Raw genomic sequence first — 27,954 nt, forward strand, 5'->3', positions numbered from 1 at the left:
TATCCTTTGGGGTGGAGAGGCTATCTCTTGAGCCAGCTGAAGACAAAATGGAGGGGTCTCCCAGGGGCTTAAATAGACTTTCTCTTGTGGATGGAGACCCCCTCCTCTCTCCTATGCAGAAACTTAGCTACCAGATTGAGTTTTGGGAGTCACATAGGCACGTGTCCGTGCATGACTCAGGACTTTACCGGTGGCAGCCATTGTTCACATGCTATCCTGAACGTCCTCAGGTGGACTTCTTATGTGGATTGGAGTCTTCCAAGGTTCCATTGTCCGTTAAGTGTTTCTTTATTGGGCACTTAACTTGCAAATTCCTTTCTTAAGAAGCTGACCAAATGCCTTACTGAGGCTACTTAAAATCAAACAAGTACACAGCCAATATTCATAACTTTGAATACAAAACTGGTACATGCATACAAATAGGATGAATATATTCAATTGATCATAACCTTTGCAGAGATATGTTACATGGCATATGTAGCACAAAACATATTCCAGTTACGTCATATAAACATTCATAAGCATATTTCCATAAAGCATTATGGGTGCAACGTCACCTCCATCCCTACTGGAGTGCTGAAGCCCCCTATGGTACAATGTATATCTACAACCTGAGGGGGATTGGAGCAGCTGCCCCTCTATGGATGCTTCCTCTGGAATACTACGCTGTTAAAGGGACATTGCCAGGTTAAATGGGGACCCCAATGTAGGTTCGGTAAAAACAAACTCTTGCGAGTCCTAAAACCAGTGGAATTGTTTCTCTGTTTTTCTTGCTGGTTTGTATTTTTAATATATTCTAATGGAAGCAGTTTTAATTTAAGCAGATGAACATTCCCCCTACATTGTTTCCAACCCAAATGTTACATGCAAATTGCGTGTCGACCTTATTTAAACTTCATGCCTAACCCGACAGCATCCCTTTAAAGGAACATCTGTGAATGAGACAGAACTGGGATAAAAGTGAATGAGTTTACTTTTCTATTCAGGGGCCATGGGGTGGAATGGTGCAACGCTATTACACTAGCACTATCAGTGTGGTGGAGAGGGAGGCAGGATAACCCAATAGGCAAGCATTGGACTACAAAGCAGGAGTCCTGGGTTCTGTTCCCAGCACTACCACTGATTTCCTATGTGACTTGGGAAGTCACTTCAACCCTTTAGTTTCCCTAGCTGTGAAATAGGAGTAGTGATTGCCACCAGCCTTTTTAACACTACAGATGAACAGCATCTATGTAAGTGTTGCTGAGGCAGTAGGGTGAATGATGCCCAACAAGCAACTGGTCCTTCCCTTGGGGATCTTACGGTCTAATTAGTTAATGTTTGTTTGGTGCTTTGCTAATGTAAAGTGCAGCATATAAGTGCTAAATATTTTTACTGTAAAGGCCCAGTGTGTGCACAGCAGGATATTGAAATACAGACCAAAGGGAGACTGGCGTTAGAGTGGGACAGCTTCACAGAATGAGCATGGGCAATGGATGTATGAGGTTTGGAGGCAAGGGCCTGGTGGGAAGGGAGGGGCTACACTTCAGCTCTGCCAAGGTTCCCCTTTCCTAGTGCTTGTATGCTCCCTGCTGAGGAACTGCACCTACTCCGCCTGCTTACCTACACTTGGCGGAAGAGTTGGGGAGAAGCACCACGTTCTGTTTTCAACACACTGAGACAAACAGGGGCTTTCAGCCCAGCGGATACATATTGTAGATGACATGTGCTCTTAGCTGCCTTTCTTAAAGTCTCCATGAGAGAGAGCACGCAGAGCGTTCACTGTGGCCTGACCCTCCATCCCGAATCCTCTCAAACTGCTCCCTGGCAGACAAACTTCTTGTGTGGAGAAGTGCAGCACACAGAGAACAAAAAGAAAAGGAGGACTGTGGCACCTTAGAGACAAACAAATTTATTTGAGCATAAGCTTTCGTGAGCTACAGCTCACTTCATCGGATGCTGTAGCTCACGAAAGCTCATGCTCAAATAAATTTGTTAGTCTCTGAGGTGCCACAAGTACTCCTTTTCTTTTTGCGAATACAGACTAACACGGCTGGTACTCTGAAACACAGAGAACAGAATCCCAGCTGCCCGCTCGACATGTTCCCTCCAGAAGGTTTGTGTTTCTGTAATGAGGGCACTTGCTAAATACATTTTTCAACTCCAGCCAGTAACTTTTGTGGGAAAAGTCCATTCTTTTCATTGCAGAGTTGACAACAGGCCCATATTCTTTCCTGGGTATTTTTTATTTTGCAATTTTTTGTACAGTTTTATCAAAATGCTGGTTGGATTTTTTTTAACAGCAGCTTTCAAATGTTGACATTGTTATATGCGCACACCCCAGTTTTCAGTAAACAGAACTTGTGGATAACCACTTTCAGTAAGGATCGGGACAGAGATCGCAATTAAAAATATTATGAAAAATTCCACAAAAACAAAATATCTGAACATGTCAACTGCTCTCCACGAAAACTTTCAATTGAGAAAAAAGGACATTTTTCAACCCCAAACTTCCTTTTTGAAAAATTTCAGTCAGCTCTACTAATCGCATAGAAATATCTTGATTGCCAGCCTAGCTATGAGACCATCATTAGCCCTGAATACACTGGCCCTAACTGATTGTATGGTCCATAAGCAGCAGTAGTATAGGATTTATATGCTCTCTCTATATGCTTCAGCCAATAGAGGGTAACCAGTCTCTCTTACACATGCACACACATGCGTGTCTGACATTACATCCAGAAGACGGCAGTGCTGATACAGATGCAATAGCCACTACAGAACATTTCCTCCATTCTCAGTAACACCATTCTTTTAAGGGATCTGAAATGTGTGGGGTGGAATTCCTATCTCCTTCTTACAAAGGCAGCTCCTCATCCCTCATCATCCTCACTATCACCTCAATATGAATTACATTGCTACGGTAACTCCTACAGACGCACCCACATGTACCCTGCCCAGTGAGGTAACAGTAAACCTTGAGGGAGTGTGCAGGGTTGTGGAATAAGCACCAAACTATTCATATGAAGATCTCAACAAACTTTATATACAGGGATCACTTTATCATCCGTGAAGATACAGCCACCTGTGGGATGGGATGAGACAGCTGTTTAACACACTACATACCAGTTCTAGAGAGGAATGAAGGTGAAAAGTGTAGGCCGGTGTAAAATGAGGATGCTGTCCTGTGTGTGGAGGGGTTGTGAGGCATAGGTAATTAGTGTTCACAAAATGCTTTGAGAGCCTGGGATAAGAGACAGAATGTATAAAGAGCAAAGTTAAAAGGTGATTTCTACCCCAGGAGTGGTCTCCTTTGCAAACTTCCTCTCCAGCCAGATATGCTCCCATCTAATATCCCTCCATGTTTCACAAACAACTTCCTGTTTTCAAAGCACTTTCCAAGCAGCCTCCCAGCCCCTCTTGTGAGCTGGCTCAGTGCCATGATCCCCATTTTACAGCTGAGGAACTGAGAGGAAAAGTGCCTCACCTAAGGCTCACCACACAGTGACTCAGTGGCAGAGCTGGGATTAGAACCTAACAGCTCCCAGGCCTGTGCTCAGACCACTAGGCAATGCTCCCGCTTCCCAGCGGGGGGCAGGTTTTGTAGTATTGTACCAGTCTCTCACTGAAACCGTTTTTCTGTAGAAGCTACAGCCGATGCCAACCAAACCCCATGCAGCCGGGAAGAGCCCCTCCATGCTCTGCGGTGACACTGCTTCGACCCTTGCTGGCTCAGAGTCTGGCAGGTAGCCAGCTGCTTATAACGTAGCCCAAAGGGCAGGGCAGGATAGGAGGCCGCTCTGCCTCCCTTCGTCCCCATTCTCAAGCTGTGCCCTCACTAGCCCAAGCCGACAGCCTCCCTGCAGCAGGAGTGACTAAATAGCTAGCGGTGAATCATATGGATTTGATGAATGACTGCAGTGATGGGGGGTGGGGGCAGGGAAGGAACGGGGAGGGGTGTGAGAAACTTGTCAGGTTTCTCTCTCCCACTGTGTCTGTCACTCTAGATGTTGAGCGCGCCGTCCCTGCTTCACGTGGCACCATGACAGTGCAATGCTGCTAGTGCTTGGGGGTAGAGAAGACTGAACTAGGCTGAGGGAGGATGCTGATTCCACCTGGAGGACCTTGGTGCGGCCATGGCACCCCGGAGCAGAGTTAAGCATAGAAATGAGAGCTGGAAGGATGCCCTGAGACAGCTAGCCTGTCCCACCCCCTCTGTCAGCCAGTGCAGGGGCATCCCCGGCATCCCCAGGGATGCAGGAGGGAGGAGAGAAGTAGGGGCAGGCTGCCAATTCTTCATTCATCACAACCCACACACATGCCATGGTGGCTCCAACGTCCTGAGACCATCTTTTGTCTTGTGTCTCCAGAGACTTCTGGCCGCAGCTGCTGCATGGAGGAGAGTTTCCCAGCTCCCAGGCTGCTCATGGGAAGTTTAGCAGGAGGTGTGGGGGGGAGGGAGGAATTCACAGAACCTTTTGCCACCCCTTGACAAGTAGCTGCTGCTGTCCTCGGAGTGACTCCGTCGCCAGCCCCCGGTGTGACCCCTTCCAGCCGCCTCCGCTGGTATGTGACATTACAGGAGGCTTTTGTCTTTGTGTGGCTTGTTGGTTTCAGAAAGCAAATCTCGGGGCTCTGCCCCTGGGTTCATGTGACTCTGTAGCAGAGTTTCCTAAACATGGGCCTGACCTGCCTCTCTTGAGAGCAGGAAAAGCACTCAGGCTTCCCCTGTTGTCCCTCCATTTAAAATGAGGGCTGTGCATGCATGGGGGTGGGAGGCAGCGGTGCCTTTGAGAAGCATCTTTTAATCCTAGATTGGGGCAGCCCTGTGTTTGGTTCCTAGTGTGGGGCTGTTTCCACTGGGGGACCCCAATGAGCTGTCTATGCATTGGTTTGGGGTCAAAATATTCAAAATTAGCAGCGCGAGATTCTGATCAACCTCTCAGCTGGGCTCCAGCCTGCGCTGGGCAGTAGCAGGAAAGCAGACAGCAGCCTCTGCTCCCCTCTGCAGCCCTTCCATGGTTCTCAAACTACAGCACCCTCCTTGATGAGCTGCAGAATGAAACTTTGGGAGAAGCAAGTAGTGTGGGGGGTGATTTGAGGGAGGTCCTGAGGGATTTGGGGGGTTGAGCAGGAAGTGGGAGTTGTAGTGTGCATGGGGAAGAGAGTCTCTCATTTGTTCTGCAGATTGAAAGATGGGGTGGGCCCCTGAATTTGTGAATGCTTGTACAGCTCCCTAGAGCTCTTGGGCATTCTTGGCCAGTTATGCAGAGTTAAACTGAGATGTCATGGGTGAGGCTCGTCTTGAGTCTAACGAGGGATCGGTTTCCACCGCAAAGCATGGGGCTTGCTTCCCCTCCTTTGAGTTTTGCCAAGTCCTCAGCAGCAAAGGAAACTGACTCTTCTTTTAATCTCCAAGGACTAGACGGAACCCTCCTGCACCTTACCTCCTCCCCAGAGGACCTGAGCTGTAGCCTGAGAGGACAGCCTCACATCCAGAGATGCTTGGCTTCAGAGAGAGGCTGATACTTTCCTTTTGTTTGCACACAAGATAAAGGTTCGTGTCAGGATTGAAGGAACAGTTCTGATTGGATGACCGTAATCCTGAGCTGCACATAGTAAAATCCTTATTGGCCACACCATTTGGATCTAAATAGCCACATCACCCACCCCTTGTATGCCTACACCCATGAAAAGACAATAGAAGGAAGGGGAAGGTGAAAGAGGAGAGGAAACATATTTCAACACCATTATTTCCTCCCTCCCCTGCCGCACTATTTGAGCTCCATTTGGTCACTGATGGCTGTTTAGGGCCCCATGCCATTGCCATTGCCCATCCTGGACGTGCTGTGTGGATAAGCAAAGCTGTCCCTGGTTGCATCTACTCCAGCTGTGACATTACCTGTTCTTCTTCCTGTCGGTTAGATGGTAACATTGATAGCATTGCCCTGCAGTAAGTTTATGAGCAAGAGACATGCAAGGGCCTGTGTTGATAGAGAGAAGTAGCTGGCAGGCTGGTCTTGTGAAGAATGGACTGATGCCACGTTCCTTTGCGCCGCGTCTTTCAGACAACTACCTTATGGAATTAGGCACCAAATCATCAGCAGGGCAGGGTGACGCTAAGAGGCCAGAGAGAAAAGAGATTTGGAACGTGGATTGGGTGAAGAAATATGGGGAGGCTGTTGTAGATTCTGGGAGCTGCAGAGGTGAAGGCTGTCTCACCAACCTGGTGGCACTGTGCAGAGGGACAGTGAGGAGCCTGGTGGTAGAATGACAGAGAAAGTGAGCAGAGGAGTAGAAAGAGGGACAGGCCTGGAGGTCCTCTGAGCCATAGCCCTGGAGCTTTTAAAAACAAAGATGGCAGATTTGAATCATCCCCTGAAATGCTCCCGGAGCCAGCCATGGTCCGTGTGAGGGAGACAATGGGACTGCTCCTGCTTGTGCATTGAAGAAGGTGGCAGCAGCACTGTGCAGGTGCTGGAGTCTGGAGAGCTGGACTCTGGGGAGGCCATAGAGAAGGAAGCTGCCATGGCAGACGTGAGAGGAGTGGAAGGTCTGGCTAAGATGTCGGTAGAGGCACAGCTGCAGCAAGGCTGGAACGGTGGTAGGGTCAGATTGCCAGACAGGAAAGGTAGGCACCATGGTTAGAGACCGTAGGTGCAAATAGAAGATTTGAGTCAAGGGTGGAGCTGGGGCCGTATCTGTGTACAACAGAAGAACCCTAGTGATCCTAAGGTCTCAGGGGGATCCCCAGCCCCTCAGAAAATTGGGAGAGACATTCCATCAGGGTCCCTTGATTGCGGATTGCTGGCCGATTCCCCTGATTATAGGGGACAGCAGGAGAGGACATTAGTAGTTAGGTCTCTGGTCCAGGGCTATAGGCACCATTTCAATCAAAACATTTCTTGGTGGGACATTTGCATGTGGAATCTGGGTCTGATGGGCAGTGTGTAGTTCTTTGAGAGAGGAATGCCATTCAGTCCTAATGCAGAAGGCAATATATCCCAGATCACTGGGGTCTGATCTCTTTTCAGGACTCAGAGGTAGTGATTTTCACACACCGCTTAATTTCTCTAGCCCATTAACAAGGTAATGACTAGATCCATAGGCTGTGTTCACCTCACAGAAGCTCACACGCTGTGTAGGGGCTGTGGGATGTGAAAGCAGGCTCAGATTTCCTGAATCTGCTGACCTGGTGATTGGTCCCAGGTCTGGTCTCATGGAGGGGCAGATTTTCTGCACACATCTGGGGTCTGATGGGATTAAAGCCCACTCCAAATGGCTGTGAGCAAAGGAAAATCTTCCCAAACAGATTCCAGTAGGGATAATCAGGGTGAGGTAGAGACTCTGGGATATCAGTCTCAAGGAGCTTGCCATCCCAGCACTAAGATATGGGCTCAGGGAGGTGGGGGTAGGAGGGCTTGGTAAGGTTGGGTAGGAAAACATGGGAGGAAATTTTTCTTGCACCAGTAATTCCCTCTACTGGAGACCCAAATGACACTGCTGGGAGTGCAGAAATTTATCCTCCTGACCACTCCGTGGCACTATGATGCCTGGATCATGAAGGAAAACGAGCAGAATGCCAAACTCTGCCTAGTGCTGAGTTGATGTTCTTGGGGGCAAAGGGCAACATGCAGCTGAGGTTGAAGGGGCTTCCTGTGACGTTCCCCTCTGGTGTTATCTGGACTGGCTATCTGCTAGGTCACTCCAATCCTTGACTCTGGGAGCCAACCTGACCCTGCTCTGCTGTGAGAACCCCCCACTCCTGGGCTGTTCACGCACAGCCTATGGCATGTAAGCTGCTCCCAGCTACTTGCAACCGAATGACACTAGCCAATATCTCTGGTCCCAGACACAACCCTAGGAACCTCCGTCTTGCAGTGTCCAGTTATGCCCACTGAACGCTGCAAGCTTGTATGAGTTCATCAATTTAACAAAGAAATTGATATGTACCAGGCTTGTTATCCCAAGGGGAGTTTTTGACACACTTCAAACCAAACACACTGCTTCAGGTAGAATAAACAAACAGATGTATTAACTATAAAGACAGATTTTAAGTGATTATAAGTCAAAGCATACCAAGTCAGATTTGGGCAAATGAAATAAAAGCAAAATGCATTCTAAGCTGATCTTAACACTTTCAGTGCCCATACAAACTTAGATGCTTCTCACCACAGGCTGGCTGGTTGCTCTTCAGCCAGGCTCTCCCCTTTGATCAGCACTTCAGTCACTTGGTGTGATATCTGTAGATGTAGGTGGAAGAGAGAGGAAGAGCATGGCAAATGTCTCTTCCTCTTATAATGTCCTTTCCTCCCTCTTGGCTTTCTACCACCCTTCAGAGTCAGGAGAGGTGAGTCTCTCCAAGCAAGGTGGAGCAATTCCCCTAGTGTGGCCTCATGCAGGTGAGTCATTGCATTGTAGCTCCCCTGCTGGACAATGGCTGCTGATGGGTTGTTTGACACCCCGCCCGGGTGTTGGTCACTTTCCTTGTTGTTGCCTATGGGGAGCTAATTTCTGGCTGATTCCCCCAACTTACAGCATGTTTTAGTGACAACCATACGACACAGTTCTTACAACTTCATATGCATTAATGTTACACATCTATGGATAGAGAAATGACTTTCAGCAGATCATAACCTTTCCCCTGATACCTTACAAGGCATGCTTTCTATGTAAGATCACGATTACATGAAAATGCGGAATATGGGGGTTACAGCACACTCCCCCAAGGTGTAGAATGTTACACTTCCTCAGTAGCATTGCTTGTTGAACAGTGTCCCTGGCACCAGGTCAGCTTCTGGGGCTATCAGCAGTTTACATCAGAGCTTCTCAGTGTGCTCCCACATTCAGTACATTCCCCTGCCTTTATATACATTTACGAATCACATTACATTCACTATCCATTGCATCCTGTGTTTTGAGATCAGCTTCGTTACTTTCCAGGAACCAATCCCTGGACAGAGTGCACTGTCCATGTTTGACTTTGCTCTTTACCTCATCTTTACACTCCGACTTCTCTTTTTCAGTCCAGAGCAACAGGATGCACCCCCAGCAGATCCTCTGTGGCAGAATAGGTTGTTCCCCTCCTTAGCCTCCAGGGCCTGTTTCCTGAAGGGCCTCAGGGACAGCAGCTGTTCTGGGCCGGAATGTGTGATTTGAAAAGAGAACGCTTTACGCTGTACGAAGGATGGGAGCCAGGAAATGGGAGAAGGGTGGTTTTTAGCCAGCCCTCATTTTTCAATATGGATTTGTGGTGAGTGATAGCATGAGACGGGAAGGTGGCTGTAAGGAAGAGCAATGTGTTTCTCTTTGAATATGTCTTTTCTAAGGTAAAGCTGGTTTAAACAATAGGCAAAGACTTGGGGCGGTGCTGTGAGGGGAGTGATGCCCCATTACTAAGAGGAGGAAGGACCAGGAAGATTCTGGAAAACTCCAGGGCAGTTGGGAAGGGAGTTGGTCTGAAGTAGGGAAATGGGGCAGCTGAGGAATTGGGGAAGGGGGCATGTCTGGGGGAAACTGGTAGGAGGGGCCAGGGCCCCAGGAGCAGGTGGGAGACAGGGAGCTGGGCTGAAGCCAAAGGAAATGTTAGAGTGGAGCAGCTCCAGCTTCTGCTAGGGCTATACAGATCCCTCCCTCCTCCCACACACACCTCAACATCTAGCAGAGGGATTTGCCCCTCCACACATACACACCCCTTGCCACTGGAGATAGGGTTCCCTCCCCTCACTGCTGAAGATAGGACTTTACCCCAAGAAGTGAGGGGGAACTTCATAGGGAGAGAGAACGAGTAAAGACTCTCCCCCCTGCCCAGTGGTGCAAGTAGTGTAGTTCAGTACGCCGTACCAGTAAGCTATTTATAACTGTACACCACACCACAAAGTCACAAGAGGAGCATAACATGGGGCCGCCGGGCGGCCCCGCTCCGACAACTGCTCCAGCGCAGCTGTACCACCCCCAGGCCTTCCACGCAGCTACGTGCCTGTGTCTCCTGTCCGGGGTCTGTACCGCAGCCCCGCCAGAGGGCTGGGAGCGGGGCTGGGAGCGGTACAGTGACACCGGTGGAGTTGCCAGCGTGGGGCCGTCCGACGTTCTGCTTCTTTTGCCAGTGGCGTTCCAGAGCGCCCTGTGGTTCAAAAGTCTCCGGTGCAGTGGGAGAAGGACAGAGCCCCCCCTCCCCTCCCCGGGAACGTGGGATGGATCATGGGGAGGGGAGGTGGAGAGCACAGGGCCCCAGGCTGGGGGCGGGCTGGGGTCACGTGAGGAGTCAGGTGGGGAGGTCACGGCCCACCTCCCCCGCCCCCATTTAGTTCGTGCAGCGTACCGATAAGAAATGAATTCTACTTGCACCGCTGTGGGCCCTGCTTTGGGTATCCTGTTCCCCCATCGCACTTCACTTTGCCCAAGTGGGAAATTGGGAGTGCCCTGCACAGGGCATGATGCGTTTGCTCTTTCCTGCCAGCCTGAGCTGAAGCACTTTAGAGGTCACTGTGCCCTCCTCTGGTAAAGCCACATCTCTCACGTTTGTGCTGAGCTCAGCACTGGGGTATTGACGTACCTGTTCCAGCCTGAGATTGTTATTGATCCCTGTCTGTGGTGCTGAGTCAATGTAACCAGCTCAGTTTTCCTTGCCTACCCCTCTAGGATCACCACTGACCTTCCACTGATCACACAAAGTCATAAGTCTTAGCTTTATCAACTCTTCCCAGTTTGGGAGTGGGGAGAGGGGGGATTTAAGGGGCATTGACTTGGCCTTCACATTACATCTCTCCCCACATCCCATTCCTGCAAGCTGGAGAAAACTCCCCCAGCACATACCTAGGAAGGGCAGATAGGGGAAGAGAGCAGGGAGAGTGTAGTTCAGGAAGCAGTGTGATCTAGTGGCCAGAGCACAGAACTGGGAATCAGGGCTGCTGGGTTCTAATCCCACATCTTCTGTTGGCTCTCTGTGACCACCATGAACCAGTCCCTTAGCCTCTTTGTGCCTCTGTTTTCTAATCTGCAAAACAAAGCTGATAGCCCCCCTGGGAGATAGATAAAGATTATGATCAGCCCTAGGCAAATACTGTCCCCAAAAGTGACTGACTATTCATTTTAATTTTACAAAGGATTTGCTTTGCTGTGTTCATGGTCTTTGTGCATTCACTTTCCAGAAATACCCTAGCACAGGGGTGGTCAAACTTTTTGGCCTGTGGGCCACATCTGGGTATGGAAATTGTATGGTGGGCCATGAATGCTCACAAAACTGGGGGTTGGGATGCAGGAGGGCGTGAGGGCTCCAGCTGGGGGTGCGGGCTCTGGTGTGGGTCCAGAAATGAAGAGTTCCGGGTGCAGGAAGGGGCTCCAAGCTGGGGCAGCAGATTGGGGTGTGTGGGAAGGGTGGGGGCTCCAGCTGGGGGTGCGGGCTCTGGGGTGGGGCTGGGGATGAGAGGTTTGGGGTGCAGGAGGGTGCACTGGGCTGAGACCAAGGGGTTGAGAGGGTGGGAGGAGGATCAGGGCTGGGGGTTGGTGTGCAGGAGGGTGTCAGGTGTGCAGGGTCCAGGTGGCTCTTACCTCAAGCAGCTCCTGGAAGCAGCAGCATGTCCTCCCCCTCTGGCTCCTACGCGGAGGTGCGGCCAGGCGGCACATGTGGGGCAAGTCCCGAACCCTGCTCCCCAGCAGGAGCTCGAAGGCTGGATTAAAACATCTGAAGGGCTGGATGTGGCCCCCGGGCGGTAGTTTGCCCACCCCTGCCCTAGCAAGTGAATTCCTGGCAAGGATGTTCAAGGGAAAGGACAATATTCACGTAAAGCAAATTTCATATTTATAATAGGACATCTGATTCTGCATGTTACGCTCATCCAGTCAGACACCAGAAACATACTCTGTGTCCAGAAATTTGAAGAAATTTTCTGGCAAATCACTTTGGATAACACATCGAAGAGAATCACGGGCCATTCATGGACAGTTTGTGGACAGGAAAAAAACAAAATACGCCAAATAAATGATGAATTATGCATGATTCTATCCATGCTAGCTGTAAGATTTACTTAATTCTTTTCTTGTCTGTAGTGGCCTCCTTTGGAGGGTCTCAATGTCCTGTACAATGTGTTATTATTAATGTGGCAAGGACACAAGATCTGAAGGAGAAATATTTTGTCCAAACATAAATATCTGTATTAAGTGAGAAAAACTCAGGGCAGGTCACAGATTTATCTATAAATTGGGTAACATTTCTTATTTTATTGTGTATATATTTCTTTGCCTTCTTTAGGATCTCTCACTTGTCATCTTGGTCAGGCAAGCAACGCTCTGTGACTTTTGCTTTTCTGCTAAACTCTTTTTTATTGTAACTTCATCAACCAGTCCCCTACCCCAGCTCATTCAGCTGTTTCATCCACCTGTTGTGCTCTGCCTGACATGCAGATTGTGAGCTCTCTGGGGCAGGGACCATTGTCTTTGGTCCATGTCTGTACAGCGCCTAGCACAGTGAGGCCCTGTTTCTTGGTTGAGATTCCTAAGTGCTATCATAATACAAATAATAAATAATAATAGAAGGATCTCAAAGAACTTCATAGACATTAAGGCACACACCCATGTCTCTGTTGTAGATCAGGGTTATCTCCATTGTACAGATGGGGAAACCAAGGCACAGAGCAGGGGAAGCGATTAGCCCAGGGTCATACAGTGAGTCAGTGGCACAGCTGGGAATAGAACCTGGTCTCCTGATTTCATGTCCCTGGCTTGTTCCGTTAGAACATGCTCACTTATTAGTATAATCTGTGTGGCCTTTCATCCCAAAGACCTTTACAAATTCTCTGTACAGTAATCCCTGCACACAACATTGAAATGCAACTACCTCTGGTGCAGAACACAGAAGCTGTTTTACAGCACACAACAGTACGACACAACAGTTTAGAACAGAAGGGAAGCATAACCATGCATCCAGCTGAAAATGTCAGGGGAAATTTAGGGAGACAGATTCCTAAGTACTTCCAAAATAAGAGATAAGAGTTTAAACCCAAATCCTCTTTTCCTATTAAGGGAAGTTGGGCAAGCTAGTTTTGGGGTACAGAGAGCAGTATGCTTCTTGGTTATTTATACTTGTGTTATTCAATGAACAGCTTAGAAAGGGGTAAGTAAGTGTCTAAAAGGCATTTCACTCAACCCAGCTCTCCCTTATAAAGAAATGATTTAATATGCTGCAGTACTGACCCACAATACTGCTGCATACCGTGGTGTTAGCAGTGTTTTAGAATACCAGAGTATTTCACAATCATAATGACATGCGGAAATTAACCTATGCTTTCCAGTAGTAACCTTAAGAACATCTTGTGGGTCAGAGTTAAGAACCCTTTCAATATATGTATCGTTAGTATGATTATGACTCTGTAAATAAGGTATATAATTAGTGACCTCTCAGTTGAAAGAGTTCATAAGCATGTCTTGCAGGACAGAGCTCAGGTCATTATGGGAATGTGTAAGGTGAAATTACCACGATATTATTGCTGACCAAACGTATGAAGCAAGAATCATAGAATATTTATGTAAATTCCCTTCAGCTGGTTATTCTCATGGTATGCCTGTAGTTATGTAGTTTGCATCAGAGTGTTAGTAACTTCTGCAACTTTAACCGTAAGGAAACCAGGATGTTTGTTTTGGAACACCTGCGCTGGAAAGGTGCCCGGTGCGCTGGCGTCTGGAGAAGGAGACGTCTGAGGTGGGACTGAGGTTGATTGAAAAGTACTGGATAATGCACTGGAGCCAGCTCAGGGCTCTGGGCTATGTGATGGGACTGGAGGGATTGTAATGAGGCTGAGTTGGGGCTGTGATTGAGTTGCAGAGGGGCAGGGTCATGGGCCTGGGTAGGAGGAGGGTGGAATGGAGCTGAACTAGAGGGAGGGCAGGGGTGCTGCGTAGGGGTGCTCTCTTTCTGTTCCTAAAATTTCTTACAATCCCCAAAGTTCAGCAATAAAAGAGTGAATCAAGCTCAGGGAATTGGGGGCAGGAGAGATGGGGCAGGAGTTGGTTTGGGAGCTGAATTTGGGAGGCACACCGGAGGTTTGCCTTTGGGAGGCATATGGATAGGAAAACTTGGAGGGAAATGAAATGCAGCATGTACAGGAAGAATCTGCTCCTGGATGGACGAAGATCAGCAAAGCTATAATCTTGCTTCTCTAGATAGCTAGTGGGGAAGGGGGCAGCATCAGGGACCTAGTAGGCTCTCTCCTGTGGCAGGAAGAGTAAGTAGTGCTCATAAGGAACATAACATAAGGAACATAAGAACGGCCATACTGGGTCAGACTAAAGGTCCATCTAGCCCAGTATCCTGTCTTCCAACAGTGCACAGTGGCCACTGCCAGGTGCTTCAGAGGGAATGAACAGAACAGGTAATCATCAAGTGATCCATTCCCTGTCACTCTTGGAAACAGTCACCAGTCATGGGATCTAGCTCCAGGAAAGCAGGTCGGAGGTGGGATAGGAGCTGCAGGTTGCTAGGAGCCTCCTGGTTTATTTGCTAGAGGTCCAACAGCTCCGTCCGTCAGAGACTTACTCTCCTTGTTAACAAAAGGGAGATTAATTATTTAGCAGCTGAAAATGCCAGATGGCGACAGCTCTGTTGTTTACCTGGGGAAGGGAGGGAGGGAGACATGCACCCAAGAGATGAACAGATTGAGTGCAGCTCTACAGGGAAGTGCTTAACCCTCACTGGCCCCGTGCCTTCATCTGCTCCCCTGACACCTCGCCAGCCTTCTGGGGCGGCTTTTTTCTCTCAGAGACCAATGGGCTAGGGCACTGGCAGGCTGAGAAGAGGGCTGCAGTAAATTCCCTTGTCCCCAGTTCACTTTTCAAAGGGCTCACCTTGCTCGCACTCATATGCACCTGCTCATTCCTTTTCCATGGGACCACTTATCCCATGCACATGGAATCCCATTTCCAGAGCTTCTGTCATCTCCATGGGGCTGCCCCGGGGCTCACTGTATCATTCACCCTGACTTGGTAAGGGGAGGAGGAGACAAGTGAGGAATGGGAGGCAGCCATTCTGCAAAGAGTTCTTCTCAACCCCCCAAAACTAGGAGTTCAGCCCCTGATCCCAATGGGATCCAACTATCTAGTATAGACACAGCCTTAGGAAAGATCCTGCCAGTCCAAGAAGATGACATAGAACCTCTCCTGATGGGAGGCCAAATTTATGGCCTGCAGCCATCCTACCTTGGGCTGGGATCTTGTCAGACTTCACATGTTAAGTAGGATCAGGCCAAGTCAGTAAGTACTGGATGTGAGACCTCCAAGGTGCTTCAGGGAGCAGCCCGGGTGACTCAGTCACAGGCACCGAGTTGGCACTTACTCCACGGTCCCAGTGTGATGGTCGGGGATGCAGTTCTGTGGGGGGGGGATAACTCAGGAGGAGGAGGTGGGGTGAGTACAGGACACAATACCCAACATAGTGCTAGGTAGCACTGTGCTGGATAAGATATAAGGTCTGAATCCTTAACCTCACCTGGGGACTGAAGCTCCTGGGGCACTTTCCCTTTCCCCAGGAGTCAGCATGCTAACTAGATCCACAGGAACCTTTCCCAACCGAACCCCAAACTGCTTAAGCCTTGGTGAGTTCCAGGTTCAAAGATAGAAGCCAAAGTGTTTTGCACACATACATATACTTTCTTTGAGGCTCTTCCATCAGAACATCTTGCTGCTCCTGTAGAGAGGCAGATTTTCTTTGCAGAGGGATTCTCATTTGTTTCTGTAGCAAAACCAATCACATCTGGTCCCAGCGGAGCAGAGCGCTATATGCATCATGCACGTGCTTAGTCCCATGGGCAGGTCCATCAGGTCAAGCAAAGCCCCATCCTCATTGCACAGTGCTGAGCACAGCTGGTTGTCTCAGTTTTCACCTTCGTTATTGCTTGGATCAGACCCACAACGTAAGGCCAAATTCCAGGGGGAAGTGTGGTCTAGTGGGTAGGACACTTGACTGGGACTTGGGCAGTCTTGGTTCTATTCCTGGTTGAACTGTTGGGTTACCTTAATTTCTCTCTGTGCCTGTTTTCACTTTCACCCTTTGTCTGTCATGTCTATTTAGTCTGTAAGCTCACTGGGGCAGAGACTGTCTCTTATTGGGTGTTTGTACAGCCCTTAACACAACAGGGCCCTGATCTTGGTTGTAATATAAATAAAAAGAAGGGTATGAAACCAACACTCACCAGCAGTGAGACCCAGCTTACCAACCTGCTTGTGAACAGACTCAGGGGTGTTTCATCTGGCTCTAGCATTAACAGCAATCAGGATATTAGTGCTTGGCACATCTGCAGCACGTTACATTGCCATAGCACATTAGACACTTGAGGAAGGTTGAAACGAGACCAGCAGTTTGCAAGGAAATTGGCATGGCCTGGTGCAGTGGCTAGGGGTGCGGTGCAACATCATGAGGGATGGAGGTGGGGAACAAGCGTGTCCAGCAAAACAGTAGTGAGGGCCCTTCCCTTCCCTTCTCCTTGCTAAGTATAACAGTTCATGGTACAAAACCGAGCCCCAGTCAGCCTGTCCTAGGGATCCAGGATTTGCTGCACCAGATCCAAGCATTGCTCCCTGGCTTTCCTCTTCCCAATCCCTCGGAGGGAGATGGGGCATGGAAAGGAGCAGGGTGCCAGTAGATCTGGACAGTGTTGGCTACATGCTCAGTGTTCATGGAACAAGGTGCTCAGCGCTACTTACGGAGCCATCATTTTAAAACGGTGCAGGACCCTGCATGCCGCTAGCCACAAAGTCCAGTCCCATGGTGCCAAGACAGCAGTGACTGGAGGCACTAAAAGGCAGCATTGGGGGTGGAAGCATATTGACTATAGGCTGCGGCACCACGATAGCACTCCTCATAAGGTTCAGTACAGCCTGCCAACCCTATCAGGCCAGGTTCCCTGAGCTAGATCCTCTCTCATCCCCAAAGCAGCAGGTTTAGTTGGATCCCAGGACCTTGCCCTCTGAATGCACAGAGACTAAGCACAGTCCTGCAGCGACAGCGAGGTCATCAGCATGGAAGAGAAGGTTGGTTCAAGGAGGGATATTGGAGACACTGCTACTCCCACAGGCCCTGGGGATAGATCAGTCACCACTTCATCCTCTGCTGATACTGGAGAAAACCACAGACCCAAATCAGATCCTGTATTTCCGGGACTGGGCTTGGGTCCTGTCACCTGTTGCTGCTGGGAGAGGGAAGGGGATGTTGTGTCATTCTTCTTGTGACCACCAACGAAAGCTTATGCTCAAATAAATTTGCTAGTCTCTAAGGTGCCATAAGTACTCCTGTTCTTTTTGTGGATACAGACTAACACAGCTGCTACTCTGAAACCTGTCATTATGCAAGGCACTGAATTTAGCCGTATATCTTCTTACTATATGTTCCATTCTATTTATCCGATGAAGTGGGCTGTAGCCCTCGAAAGCTTATGCTCAGATAAATTTGTGAATCTCTAAGGTGCCACAAGTACTCCTGTTCTTTTTGCAGATACAGACTAACATGGCTGCTACTCTGAAACAAGCCAGTGAGAGTTGCCCAGGAGGGAACCAGCTGAATAGTGACACCGAAATGTTTGTGATAAGCAAACTAGGGAAATAGACAAGCCTACTATGAGATGGGTGCACAACTAGTTGGAAAATCATACTCAGAGAATAGTTATCAATGGTTCAAACTCACAGGGCATATTGAGTGGGGTCTCGCTGGGATCTCTTCTGGGCCTGGTTCTATTCAATTTCTTCATAAATTATTTGGATAATGGCAAAGAGAGCACACTGATAAAGTTTGTGAATGATACCAAGCTGGGAGAGGTTGCAAGTGCTTTGGAGGGCAGGATTAGAATTCAAAATGATCTTGATAAACTGGAGAATTGGTCTGAAATAAATAGGATGAAAGTCAATAACGACAAGTGCAATGTACTAGACTTAGGAAGGAATAATTAATTCCACGCACACAAAATGGAAAAATGACTACCTAGGAAGGAGTACTGCAGAAAAGGATCTGTGGGTTATCATGGATCACAAACTAAATATGAGTCAACAATGTAACACTATTGCAGAAAAAGCGAATATCATTCTGGGAAGTATTACAGACACGAAAAGTAATTCTTCCACTCTGCTTAGCACTGATAAGGACTCAGCTGGGGTATTCTGTCCAGTTCTCGGCACCACACTTCAGACTGGTACAGACAAATTGGAGAAGGTGCAGAGGAGAGCAACACATATGATTAAAAGTCTAGAGAACATGACCTATGAGGGAAGACTGAAAGAGTTGGGTCTGTTGAAGTTTGGAGAATTGAAGGCTAAGGAGGGACATGATAATCTTCAAGTGCATTAAAGGTTGTTTTAAAGAGGAGGGTGATATATTGTTCTCGTGCACTGAGGACAGGATAAGAAGTAATGGGGTTAAATTGCAGCAAGAGAGATTTAGATTAAACTTGAAGAAAAACTTCCTAATGCATGGAACAAATTACCTAAGGAGGTTGTGGAATCCCCGCCATTGGAGGTTTGTAAGAACAGGATAGACAAACACCTGTCAGGGATGGGCTAGATAATACTTAGTCCTGCCTCAGCGCAGGGGACTGGACTATATGACCTCTTGAAGTCCCTTCCAGTCCTACACATCTATGATTCTATAGGGAATCCATGTTGGCAACTGGCCACTTAGCACAGCATGACAAAATGAGGCCTTCAGAGAACTCTCACTGGATTCTCACACATAGCCCTGGGTCCCTCTCACTGGGCACTGTCGTTCTTGGATCTTTTGCGACCCCTGGCTTAGCACTACCCCCCAACCACTCACTAAGCACTGTGCCCCATAGCTTTCTGGGGATCCCTCACTAGATCCACCCCAGAGCCCCGTCTCTATTGAAACAAGTTAAAAGAGTTGTCATTAACATTCGTCCCATTTAGAAAAGCTATCCCTGATCTTGAAGCAGCTTCTGCTCCTCAGCCACCCAAAAAAGGTTGATTGTAACTTGCACAGCTGGATGGGATGGGGGAGGCTGGACACACATCAGGTGCGTGGCCACCTGCTGCAGAGTGCATTAGTTCAGAGGAGCTTGCAGATCTCATAGGGCCTGAGATTTTTGTTAGCCCTTCGTACAGTGGTCAGGGAGAGCTGGTGGCTAGACATACAGGTTTCACTGTGCTTGGTTTCTGGAGCAGCAGGTTCCTGCTGGGAGACTCTGGCCCCTCTGTCTCCATCCAGTATTTTTTATTACTTGCCCTGTTGCTGAATCTGGAATCTTGGTTCCCTCTGTTACCCCTCCTCCAATGCACGGAAAGGCCATTCTGCACTACCTGGTATGCTGAGTTATGTAGCACTGCCAGAGGCCACTCAAGCCGATCTGCTGCCCTAGGCAAAACTTCAGCATGCTGCCCCCTCCAACCCTCTAGAACAGAGGTTCTCAGCTGGGTGCAGGAGGCATGTTAGACTTTTCAGTGGGGGGTGCAGTGAGAAAGTGGGGGGCCAAGTGCCAGGTCACAGCACCACTCATTCAGGTTTGGCCTGGCCGCTCTTCCATCACGACGAGGGTGGGGGTGGGGCCAGCTGGGCCAAATCTGAGTGAGTGTCGCTGTGACCTGGAACTTGGCCCCCCCGCTTTCTCACTGCACCCTTGGCGCATGAGGTCGCAGCGCCACTCAGCTTTAGCCGAGCCTCTCCTGCCTCCAGGCAGCTGCCTAGTTTGCCTATAGCTAAGGTGGCCCCATAGCACTTCTCTGTTTAATAATAATGGTGCAGACTGTTCCCCCTCCGGGTATCGCAGAGATGGGAGCTTTGGAGAGAGCCTTCTTCCTGCCAAGTCACTCCTGGCCCTCTGTGAAGCATAGTGCTGTGCCAATGGGGGTGCCATCTTTTGTATGAAAAATGAAGCTGGGGCCTTGGCTGTCCATGCCCACTAAAGATTTCATGGCACTTAGTAAAACTAGGAGTTTTAATCCCCCATCCCAATTTAGGTAATTCTATTCTGCCTCCCTGAATTTACACAGCAGTTCCAGCAGCAGACAACAGTGGTCCCCCAACTGGTGCTGGCTGCTGCTCCTTGTTTCTAGCTGGTAACTCATACTCTTAAAGGTGAATAATGCATTTAACACCTTTCTAATGCCGCTTTCCGACTAGGCAATCTCTGTAGCTGCCTCAGAGCTGTTAGTTGATCCCTGGTGGGACTGGAGGCGGGGCCGGGTGATGGTGAACGGGTGTCTGTCCATGAAGATATGGCCCTTGCTATGAAAACATTGAGATCCCCTGGCATACAGGGTAGTTCTCCCACAACTTGCTGTGTGCTGTTGCTGTTAAATGTTACACCTCAGAAGTGGATACATTTCAGGGAAGAATGAGCAATCTCTGTCGGGCAAGAGCAGTTTGGAATCTTTCAGGATGAAAGAGGCTGTAATAACACATGATGTTATTACTGAGAGATTCTCTGCCACAAGGGGCCACAACAGTGGTTCCCTTAACCCACCCAGCAATATTGTTAATCTATCCAACTATACTCTTAGCGCAGCAGAAGAATCTGTCCTGTCTCGGGCCTCTCCTTCTGCCCCTCCACCCCCATGAACATGATACAGTTCTGTGGTGACCTAGAATCCTATTTTCGAAGTCTCCGACTCGAGGAATATTTCCAACACACCTCTGAACAACATACTAATCCACAGAGACCTTCCTACCAACACTACAAAAAGAAGGATTCTGGGTGGACTCCTCCTGAAGGTCAAAACAACAGACTGGACTTCTACATAGAGTGCTTCCACCAACGTGCACGGGCTGAAATTGTGGAAAAGCAGCACCACTTGCCCCATAACCTCAGGCGTGCAGAACACAATGCCATCCACAGCCTCAGAAACAACTCTGACATCATAATCAAAAAGGCTGACAAAGGAGGTACTGTCGTCATCATAAACAGGTCAGAATATGAACAAGAGGCTGCTCGGCGGCTCTCCAACACCACTTTCTACAAGCCATTACCCTCTGATCCCACTGAGAGTTACCAAAAGAAACTACACCATCTGCTCAAGAAACTCCCTGAAAAAGCACAAGAACAAATCCGCACAGACACACCGCTAGAATCCCGACCAGCGATATTCTATCTGCTAGCCAAGATCCATAAACCTGGAAATCCTGGACGCCCCATCATCTCAGGCATTGACACCCTGACAGCAGGATTGTCTGGCTATGTAGACTCCCTCCTCAGGCCCTACACTACCAGCACTCCCAGCTATCTTTGAGACACCACTGACTTCCTGAGGAAACTACAATCCATCAGTGATCTTCCTGAAAACACCATCCTGGCCACTATGGATGTAGAAGCCCTCTACACCAACATTCCACACAAAGATGGACTACAAGCCATCAGGAACAGTATCCCTGATAATGTCACAGCAAACCTGGTGGCTGAACTTTGTGAGTTTGTCCTCACCCATAACTATTTCACATTTGGGGACAATGTATGCCTTCAAATCAGCGGCACTGCTATGGGTACCCGCATGGGCCCACAGTATGCCAACATTTTTATGGCTGACTTAGAACTCTTCCTCAGCTCTCGTCCCCTAATGCCCCTACTCTACTTGCGCTACATTGATGACATCTTCATCACCTGGACCCATGGAAAAGAAGCCCTTTAGGAATTCCCCCATGATTTCAACAATTTCCATCCCACCATCAACCTCAGCCTGGACCAGTCCACACAAGAGATCCACTTCCTGGACACTACAGTGCTAATAAGCAATGGTCACATAAACACCACCCTATACTGGAAACCTACTGACCGCAATGCCTATTTACATGCCTCCCGCTTTCATCCAGACCACACCACACAATCCATTGTCTACAGCCAAGCTCTACGATACAACCTCATTTGCTCCAAAACCTCAGACAGAGACAAATACCTACAACATCTCTATCAAGCGTTCTTACAACTACAGTACCCACCTTCTGAAGTGAAAAAACAGATTGACAGAGCCAGAAGAATACCCAGAAGTCACCTACTACAGGACAGGCCCAACAAAGAAAATAACGGAACGCCACTAGCCATTACCTTCAGCCCCCAACTAAAACCTCTCCAATGCATTATCAAGGATCTACAGCCTATCCTGAAGGACGACCCATCACTCTCACAGATCTTGGGAGACAGGCCAGTCCTTGCTTACAGACAGCCCCCCAACCTGAAGCAAATACTCACCAGCAACCACACACCACACAACGGAACCACTAACCCAGGAACCCATCCTTGCAACAAAGCCCGTTGCCAACTGTGTCCACATATCTATTCAGGGGACACCATCATAGGGCCTAATCACATCAGCCACACTATCAGAGACTCCTTCACCTGCACATCTATCAATGTGATATATGCCATCATGTGCCAGCAATGTCTCTCTGCCATGTACGTTGGTCAAACTGGACAGTCTCTACGTAAAAGAATAAATGGACACAAATCAGACGTCAAGAATTATAACATTCAAAAACCAGTCGGAGAACACTTCAATCTCTTTGATCACTCGATTACAGACCTAAAAGTGGCAATTCTTCAACAAAAAAACTTCAAAAACAGACTCCAAGGAGAGACTGCTGAATTGGAATTAATTTGCAAACTGGGTATAATTAACTTAGGCTTGAATAAAGACTGGGAGTGGCTGTGTCATTACACAAAGTAAAGCTATTTCCCCATGTTTATTCCCCACCCCCCCACCCCCATCACTGTTCCTCACACGTTCTTGTCAACTGCTGGAAATGGCCCACCTTGATTATCACTACACAAGGCTTTTTCCCCCCAGCTCTCCTGCTGATAATAGCTCACCTTACTTGATCACTCTTGTTACAGTGTATATGATAACACCATTGTTTCATGTTCTCTGTGTATATAAATCTCCCCACTGTATTTTCCACTGAATGCATCCGATGAAGTGAGCTGTAGCTCACGAAACCTTATGCTCAAATAAATGTGTTAGTCTCTAAGGTGCCACAAGTCCTCCTTTTCTCCTGTCCTCTAGCTTGGGACAGGATCAAAAAGTGACTCACACAAGCTACTCACCTGGGTTTTCTCACCTATCTTTTGTTGGAGGTGCTGTACCTCCTAGATTTCTTCCCTCCTTCCCCCCCCCCCCACCAAAAAGGCCCCACACTAGGCCAAATCTCTTTAAAAAAAATTTCCTAATAAGTTTATTAAGGTTTACCATGACTCAGTTTCCACACAGGCATTCCTATTAGTCCAAAGGCCACTTGGTGTTCATTACAACCAAAATACAACTATAAGCATATATATACACACCTGTATTCCCTACCCTAGCAACAAAACTGTTTATAAGCATTGACCAAAATGCAACAGGTTCAGACCTGGGAGACACCTTCCCATCATGGTGTGACTTGAGGCATAAGGAAAAGCTCTGACAAAGAACCCCTAGCAAACATTCTACACTATAACAAGCAAGAGTTGTCACTGCTGGTTGTTGGACCTTAGCTCGAGTTAGATGAAGCAGTTTAGGGCTAACTCTGCTCTTGTCAGGGTTTTTCCCCTTATCTTACCTTGCCATATTTTTTCCCAACTAATGGACATTTCTAGCCAATTATGGTACTATCCCCTGTGCCCAGTTAACCGTGTTTTCTTTATTTATATTGCTTAGCCCAAAGCTTAAATAACACAACATTGGTATTATTGGGGTCACTATGAGTTTAATGCAGACAACTTTTTTCTTTCTCTTGATTTCATTCTTTATGCACACGTGCTGGGGGCCTAGCACACGTGCTAAAATCCAAATCTAATGTGGGCCTATATTCTTACAAACTCTATCCCTCTGGCTGAGGAGGGCTGGACTCAGCTGTCTCAGGAGCCCATCAAAACCTCCCCTGGCTCAGCCAGAGTCAGGACTATCCATTTGGCCTGGAGGGCATGTGGGGAAAGGACCCCCTTCCTCTTGGAGGTGCAGCAGGGGCTGCATTGTGTCTTAGTCACTATCTAGGTAATTAAGAGCCCATCTTTCATGTACATTAGCAGGAGTGAGGCTGCACTGAGACATGCATTGGCCGGCCATGCAGGGAAGGGGGCAGTTAAAGAGAATGGGAGTGTGACAGATAAGTGGATTTTTTGGCATCAGTCTTTACTGTAGAAAACCAGAGGGAAATTCTTACCCCAAAGTCCATTTTTATGGGGAGTCAGAATGTAGCCTTGACAGAGGCTGAGGAGGGAATTATAGAGCAGTGGTTCTCAATCGGGGTATGTGTGCCCCTGGGGGTACTTGGAGGTCTTCCAGGGGGTACATCAGCTCATCTAGATATTTGTCTAGTTTTACAACAGGCTACATAAAAAGCCCTAGCAAAGTCAGTACAAACTAAAATTTCATACAGATAATGGCTTGTTTATACTGTGCTATATACTATATCGTGAAATGTAAGTACAATGTTTATATTCCAGTTTATTTATTTTATAATTATATGGTAAAAATGAGAAAGTCAGCAACCTTTCAGCAATAGTGTGCTGTAACACTTTTGTATGTTTATATCTGATTTTGTAAGCAAGTACTTTTTAAGTGAGGTGAAACTTGGGGTACGCAAGACAAATCAGACTCCTGAATGGGGTACAGTAGCCTGGAAAGGTTGAGAGCCACTAGTATAGAGCAACTTGGGATAATTAAATGCAGTAAATAGCCAGGAGCAGGTGGGATCAGCTGAGGGCTCAGAAGAAAAGAGCGTGAAATCACAGCGAGATTGACAGAGCCAGAGGAAGTAGGCAGAAAACCAGTGTCTGCGGGGAGCTGCTAACATGGTGCCTGTTTTCCAAAAAAGCTGCTTTGGGGATTAGCTGGGAGGCTCAAACCAGGAGGCCTCCTCTGGTTACCAGGGAAAACGAATGGAGTCAGAACAATGCTAAAATAGCTCAACTGTTGGATAGGTCTGATGTGATGGAGTCCAGCTGAGCCAACTCCCGGAGGGCCGGTGAGGCCTGTTGGCAGTAGGAAGCCTTTCTGTGTTCAAACACTATTGTGAGGAGCAAAGGCAACTCACGTGATACCAACCACAACTAGTCCTGGTCCACGCTGACCTGTTAGTTGTGGCTGGTGACATGTCGTTCTATTTTAACACAGTATTTCCTAGTGAAGACAAGTCCTGACAGAGGCAAGAACACTTGGAAAAGTAGCTCTGGACTTGCAGTGCCGGGAAACAAGTGCTGGGCAAGGCCAGGATTGGAGTAGCTAGCTGTGAGCAACCCCACTGCCAGTAACTCTGCCTCATTTCTGACAGCTCCTCCAGGAGCAGGGAGGCAATGAACTCTGTCTCTATGGCTGCTGTGAGATCAATCCCAGGCACCTCAGGGCCAGAAAAATATCAGCAAGTTGGGAGGATGTCAGAGGAGAGCAACGAAAGTGATGGAGGGGCTGGTTTATGAGGAAAGATGACAAGGACTTGGTATGTTTAGCTTGGCTAAGCAATGACCAAGGGGCGAGTAGCGGGTCACAGGTGTTTGACAGGTAGAAGCCCGCAGGGGAGCAGGGGATTGCTCAAGGGTATACAGCTAAAGGGACTAGGATGAAATCATTGAAGGTGAATAGCAGTAAATATTTCCTAATAGCGAATTCTGTGAGGCTGTCATGTCATCTCCCAGGGGAAGCGGTGGGAGCCCCATCGTTTGGGACATTGAAACTGGACTGTAGTAAAGCCGAGGAAATATCCCAGAGGAACAGTCCTATGCTGGCAGGAAGATGAACTGGAGGATCCAACAGGACTTTATAACATCAAAGATTCCGAGTATTGGTGTGTGGGGGGGAGGGTGTAATTTATTGGGTTGCCACAAAAGGTGAAACTAAGGTGGTGTGGGAACAAGGTGAGCAGAGCCCTGTCTGCCCCTCTCCTAGTATCAGTGTCTCTCTTTCTCATAGCAGCTCTGGCAAACGGTTCAGTGCCTCGCTCCTACACACTGGCCGCAGCGTGATGGCAGTGACTGATTCCAGCCGCCAGGACTGAGTGGGGAAGGCAGCGAGGGACCTTGGTCAGGTATGAGTACAAATGAGACGGCATCTGAAAACCAAATGACAACAATCGTGTGTAGTCTTATGGAGTGTAGCCCTGGGACAGGGCTTGGAGCAGATGGGAGCTTCCCCATTCCCCATGGCACCTCCTGCTGGGAGAGGCTAAGACTGGAGAAGTTGTGAGCGGCCCACCACCAGTGCCCTGCCCCATCTCCTACAGCACCTCCTGCTGAGAGAGCTTGGGAATTGAGTAGCTGGGAGCTCGCCCATCCCGTGTTCCTGTGCTGATTCCTACAGCGCCAGCGGCTGGGACTGCACTAGCTACGTGCTCACTCTGTCAGCTACCTGCCCTACACTCATCTCTGTGGTGCCTCCTGCTGAGAGAGGCTGGGGCTCTAATAGCCGTGCTCACAGCCAGCTCCACCTGCTGGAGAAGGCCAGGACTGGAGTAGCTGTGAACTCCTGCCCGCTAATGTCCCCCCACTCCCCAACGCCATCCTGCCCCTGGTGGACTCTGCCCAGGTGTTTTGCAGGGTCTGCGTGGAGGCACAGATGGACACCGTGTACTTGGCTGAGTCTGCACCCGGGGGTGCCAACCCCATCTCCCTAGATGTCCTCAGCTTCCTGGACCCGCTAGCGAACAGCACGGAGGAGCAGTGCTTCAGCGCCCGGTCCCGCAGCACGGTCCTGCAGGGGCTGCCATTCGGCGGCGTGCCCACCGTGCTCGCCATCAACTTCATCCTCTGGCTGGTGAGTGAGGCGAGGAGGGGGCCGTGCCAGGGTGCCATACTGCCCCCTGTCCCCACCTCCCAGTGTCTGACCAGTCTCTCGGCAGTGTCTCAAGTGACCTGGGGAGGGAAAGAGGCAGGCCTCGGGGTGGGAGTGACTCAGCGTGACTAGAACCGCACACAGGACTAAAGTGTGACACCACATCACCTATTCAGCGTGGTCAGATGACACAGTGGTCAGAATGCCTGAGCCCTGTCTCCACTGCAGCTCTTGCTAATGGAGCTGGCCAGGTGGTGAACTATGAGCCCTGATTTTCCTGGTGCCAACGAGGCCGTGTGTGTGCAGGTGGAGTCCCCGAGGAGAGACGAGTGTCATAATCATGGACATGTGTGTGCGTTATGTGAGCCTGCAGCAGGTATCAGATTCTGCCTGTAGGCATCTGGGTGGGTTCCAGCATGTGTTGAGCCCATGGTGGGTGTATAACTGGGCCTGGGAAGGTGTGGAAGGGTTGTATTGTGTGACTATGCTGGGCATACAGCTCTGACTACGAGGTGGGAGGTAGTTTCTTTGAGTGTGACTCTTGTTCTGCGTTTATGTGTGTGTGTGTGTGTGTGTGTGTGTGAGAGAGAGAGAGATGAGGTGGGGCTTGCCCTGGCTATATGGGTCTCTGCCTTTCTGTGTGTGTATGTGTGTATGGTCACCTTGGTTGTGTGGGTATATTCACCTTGTGTGGATGGGTGTTGCGGTTTAGTACCCTGGACTCTGTGGGTCTCTGCTGGGGTGTGTGAATGCAGTCACCAGGAGCCAGTTACAATGGAGTCACTGGAGCAGGACCTCAATTTGGCTTTGAGAGGAGCTTTGACTGGTTCTGCTGTCATGTCTGGGCACACCTGTGGAGGGCAACCCCCCTGAATGGAGGGGCCTCTAGAAGTCAGGTGGCTGGAACATCAACCCTTTGCTTTCTCTCTCCTGCTGCAGCTCCTCCTCCTGGTCTTCTCCTGCCTTCGGAAAGCAGCTTGGGACTATGGGCGCCTGGCCCTGCTGATGGATAATGACAGGTGAGGACTGAGCTCCCTTTCTAGGGGCTGGTGGCATCCCCCAAGTGTTTGTGACAGAGCAGGAAGAGGAGGTGGGGGGTCTGTTCCCTGCCCTTATTCCAAAACAAGCCCAGCAGAGTCAATGTCAGGGCTGCTGGACGGTGCCAGACCAGCAGCCTTGGGATTTCATCCCCACGGAGAGGCACACCGCATGGGTGGCAGCAGGGCAACCTTCTCTCACTGGCTCCCTCATCCCTGC

The 27,954-nt window shown here is 49.0% G+C and overlaps 1 protein-coding gene across 11 annotated transcripts in view; it reads left to right on the forward strand.

The window, feature by feature from the left end:
• Positions 1-27,954, forward strand: part of TMEM63C (transmembrane protein 63C) — a 78,162-nt gene that overhangs the window by 26,308 nt on the left and 23,900 nt on the right. For 3 of the 11 annotated variants that reach the window (XM_073349278.1, XM_073349275.1, XM_073349269.1), the window contains 2 exons: positions 25,840-26,679; positions 27,637-27,716. In XM_073349278.1, the coding sequence (XP_073205379.1) occupies positions 26,482-26,679; positions 27,637-27,716 (278 nt within the window). In that variant the 5' untranslated portion in view covers positions 25,840-26,481. Of the gene's footprint in view, positions 1-4,349; positions 4,546-5,398; positions 5,537-25,839; positions 26,680-27,636; positions 27,717-27,954 lie in introns of those variants that run through there. The other 8 variants (XM_073349279.1, XM_073349280.1, XM_073349270.1 and 5 more) reach the window with 7 other exon arrangements.

The sequence above is a fragment of the Lepidochelys kempii genome, chromosome 6 (assembly GCF_965140265.1).
Source record: "Lepidochelys kempii isolate rLepKem1 chromosome 6, rLepKem1.hap2, whole genome shotgun sequence".
NCBI classification, from domain to species: domain Eukaryota; kingdom Metazoa; phylum Chordata; order Testudines; family Cheloniidae; genus Lepidochelys; species Lepidochelys kempii.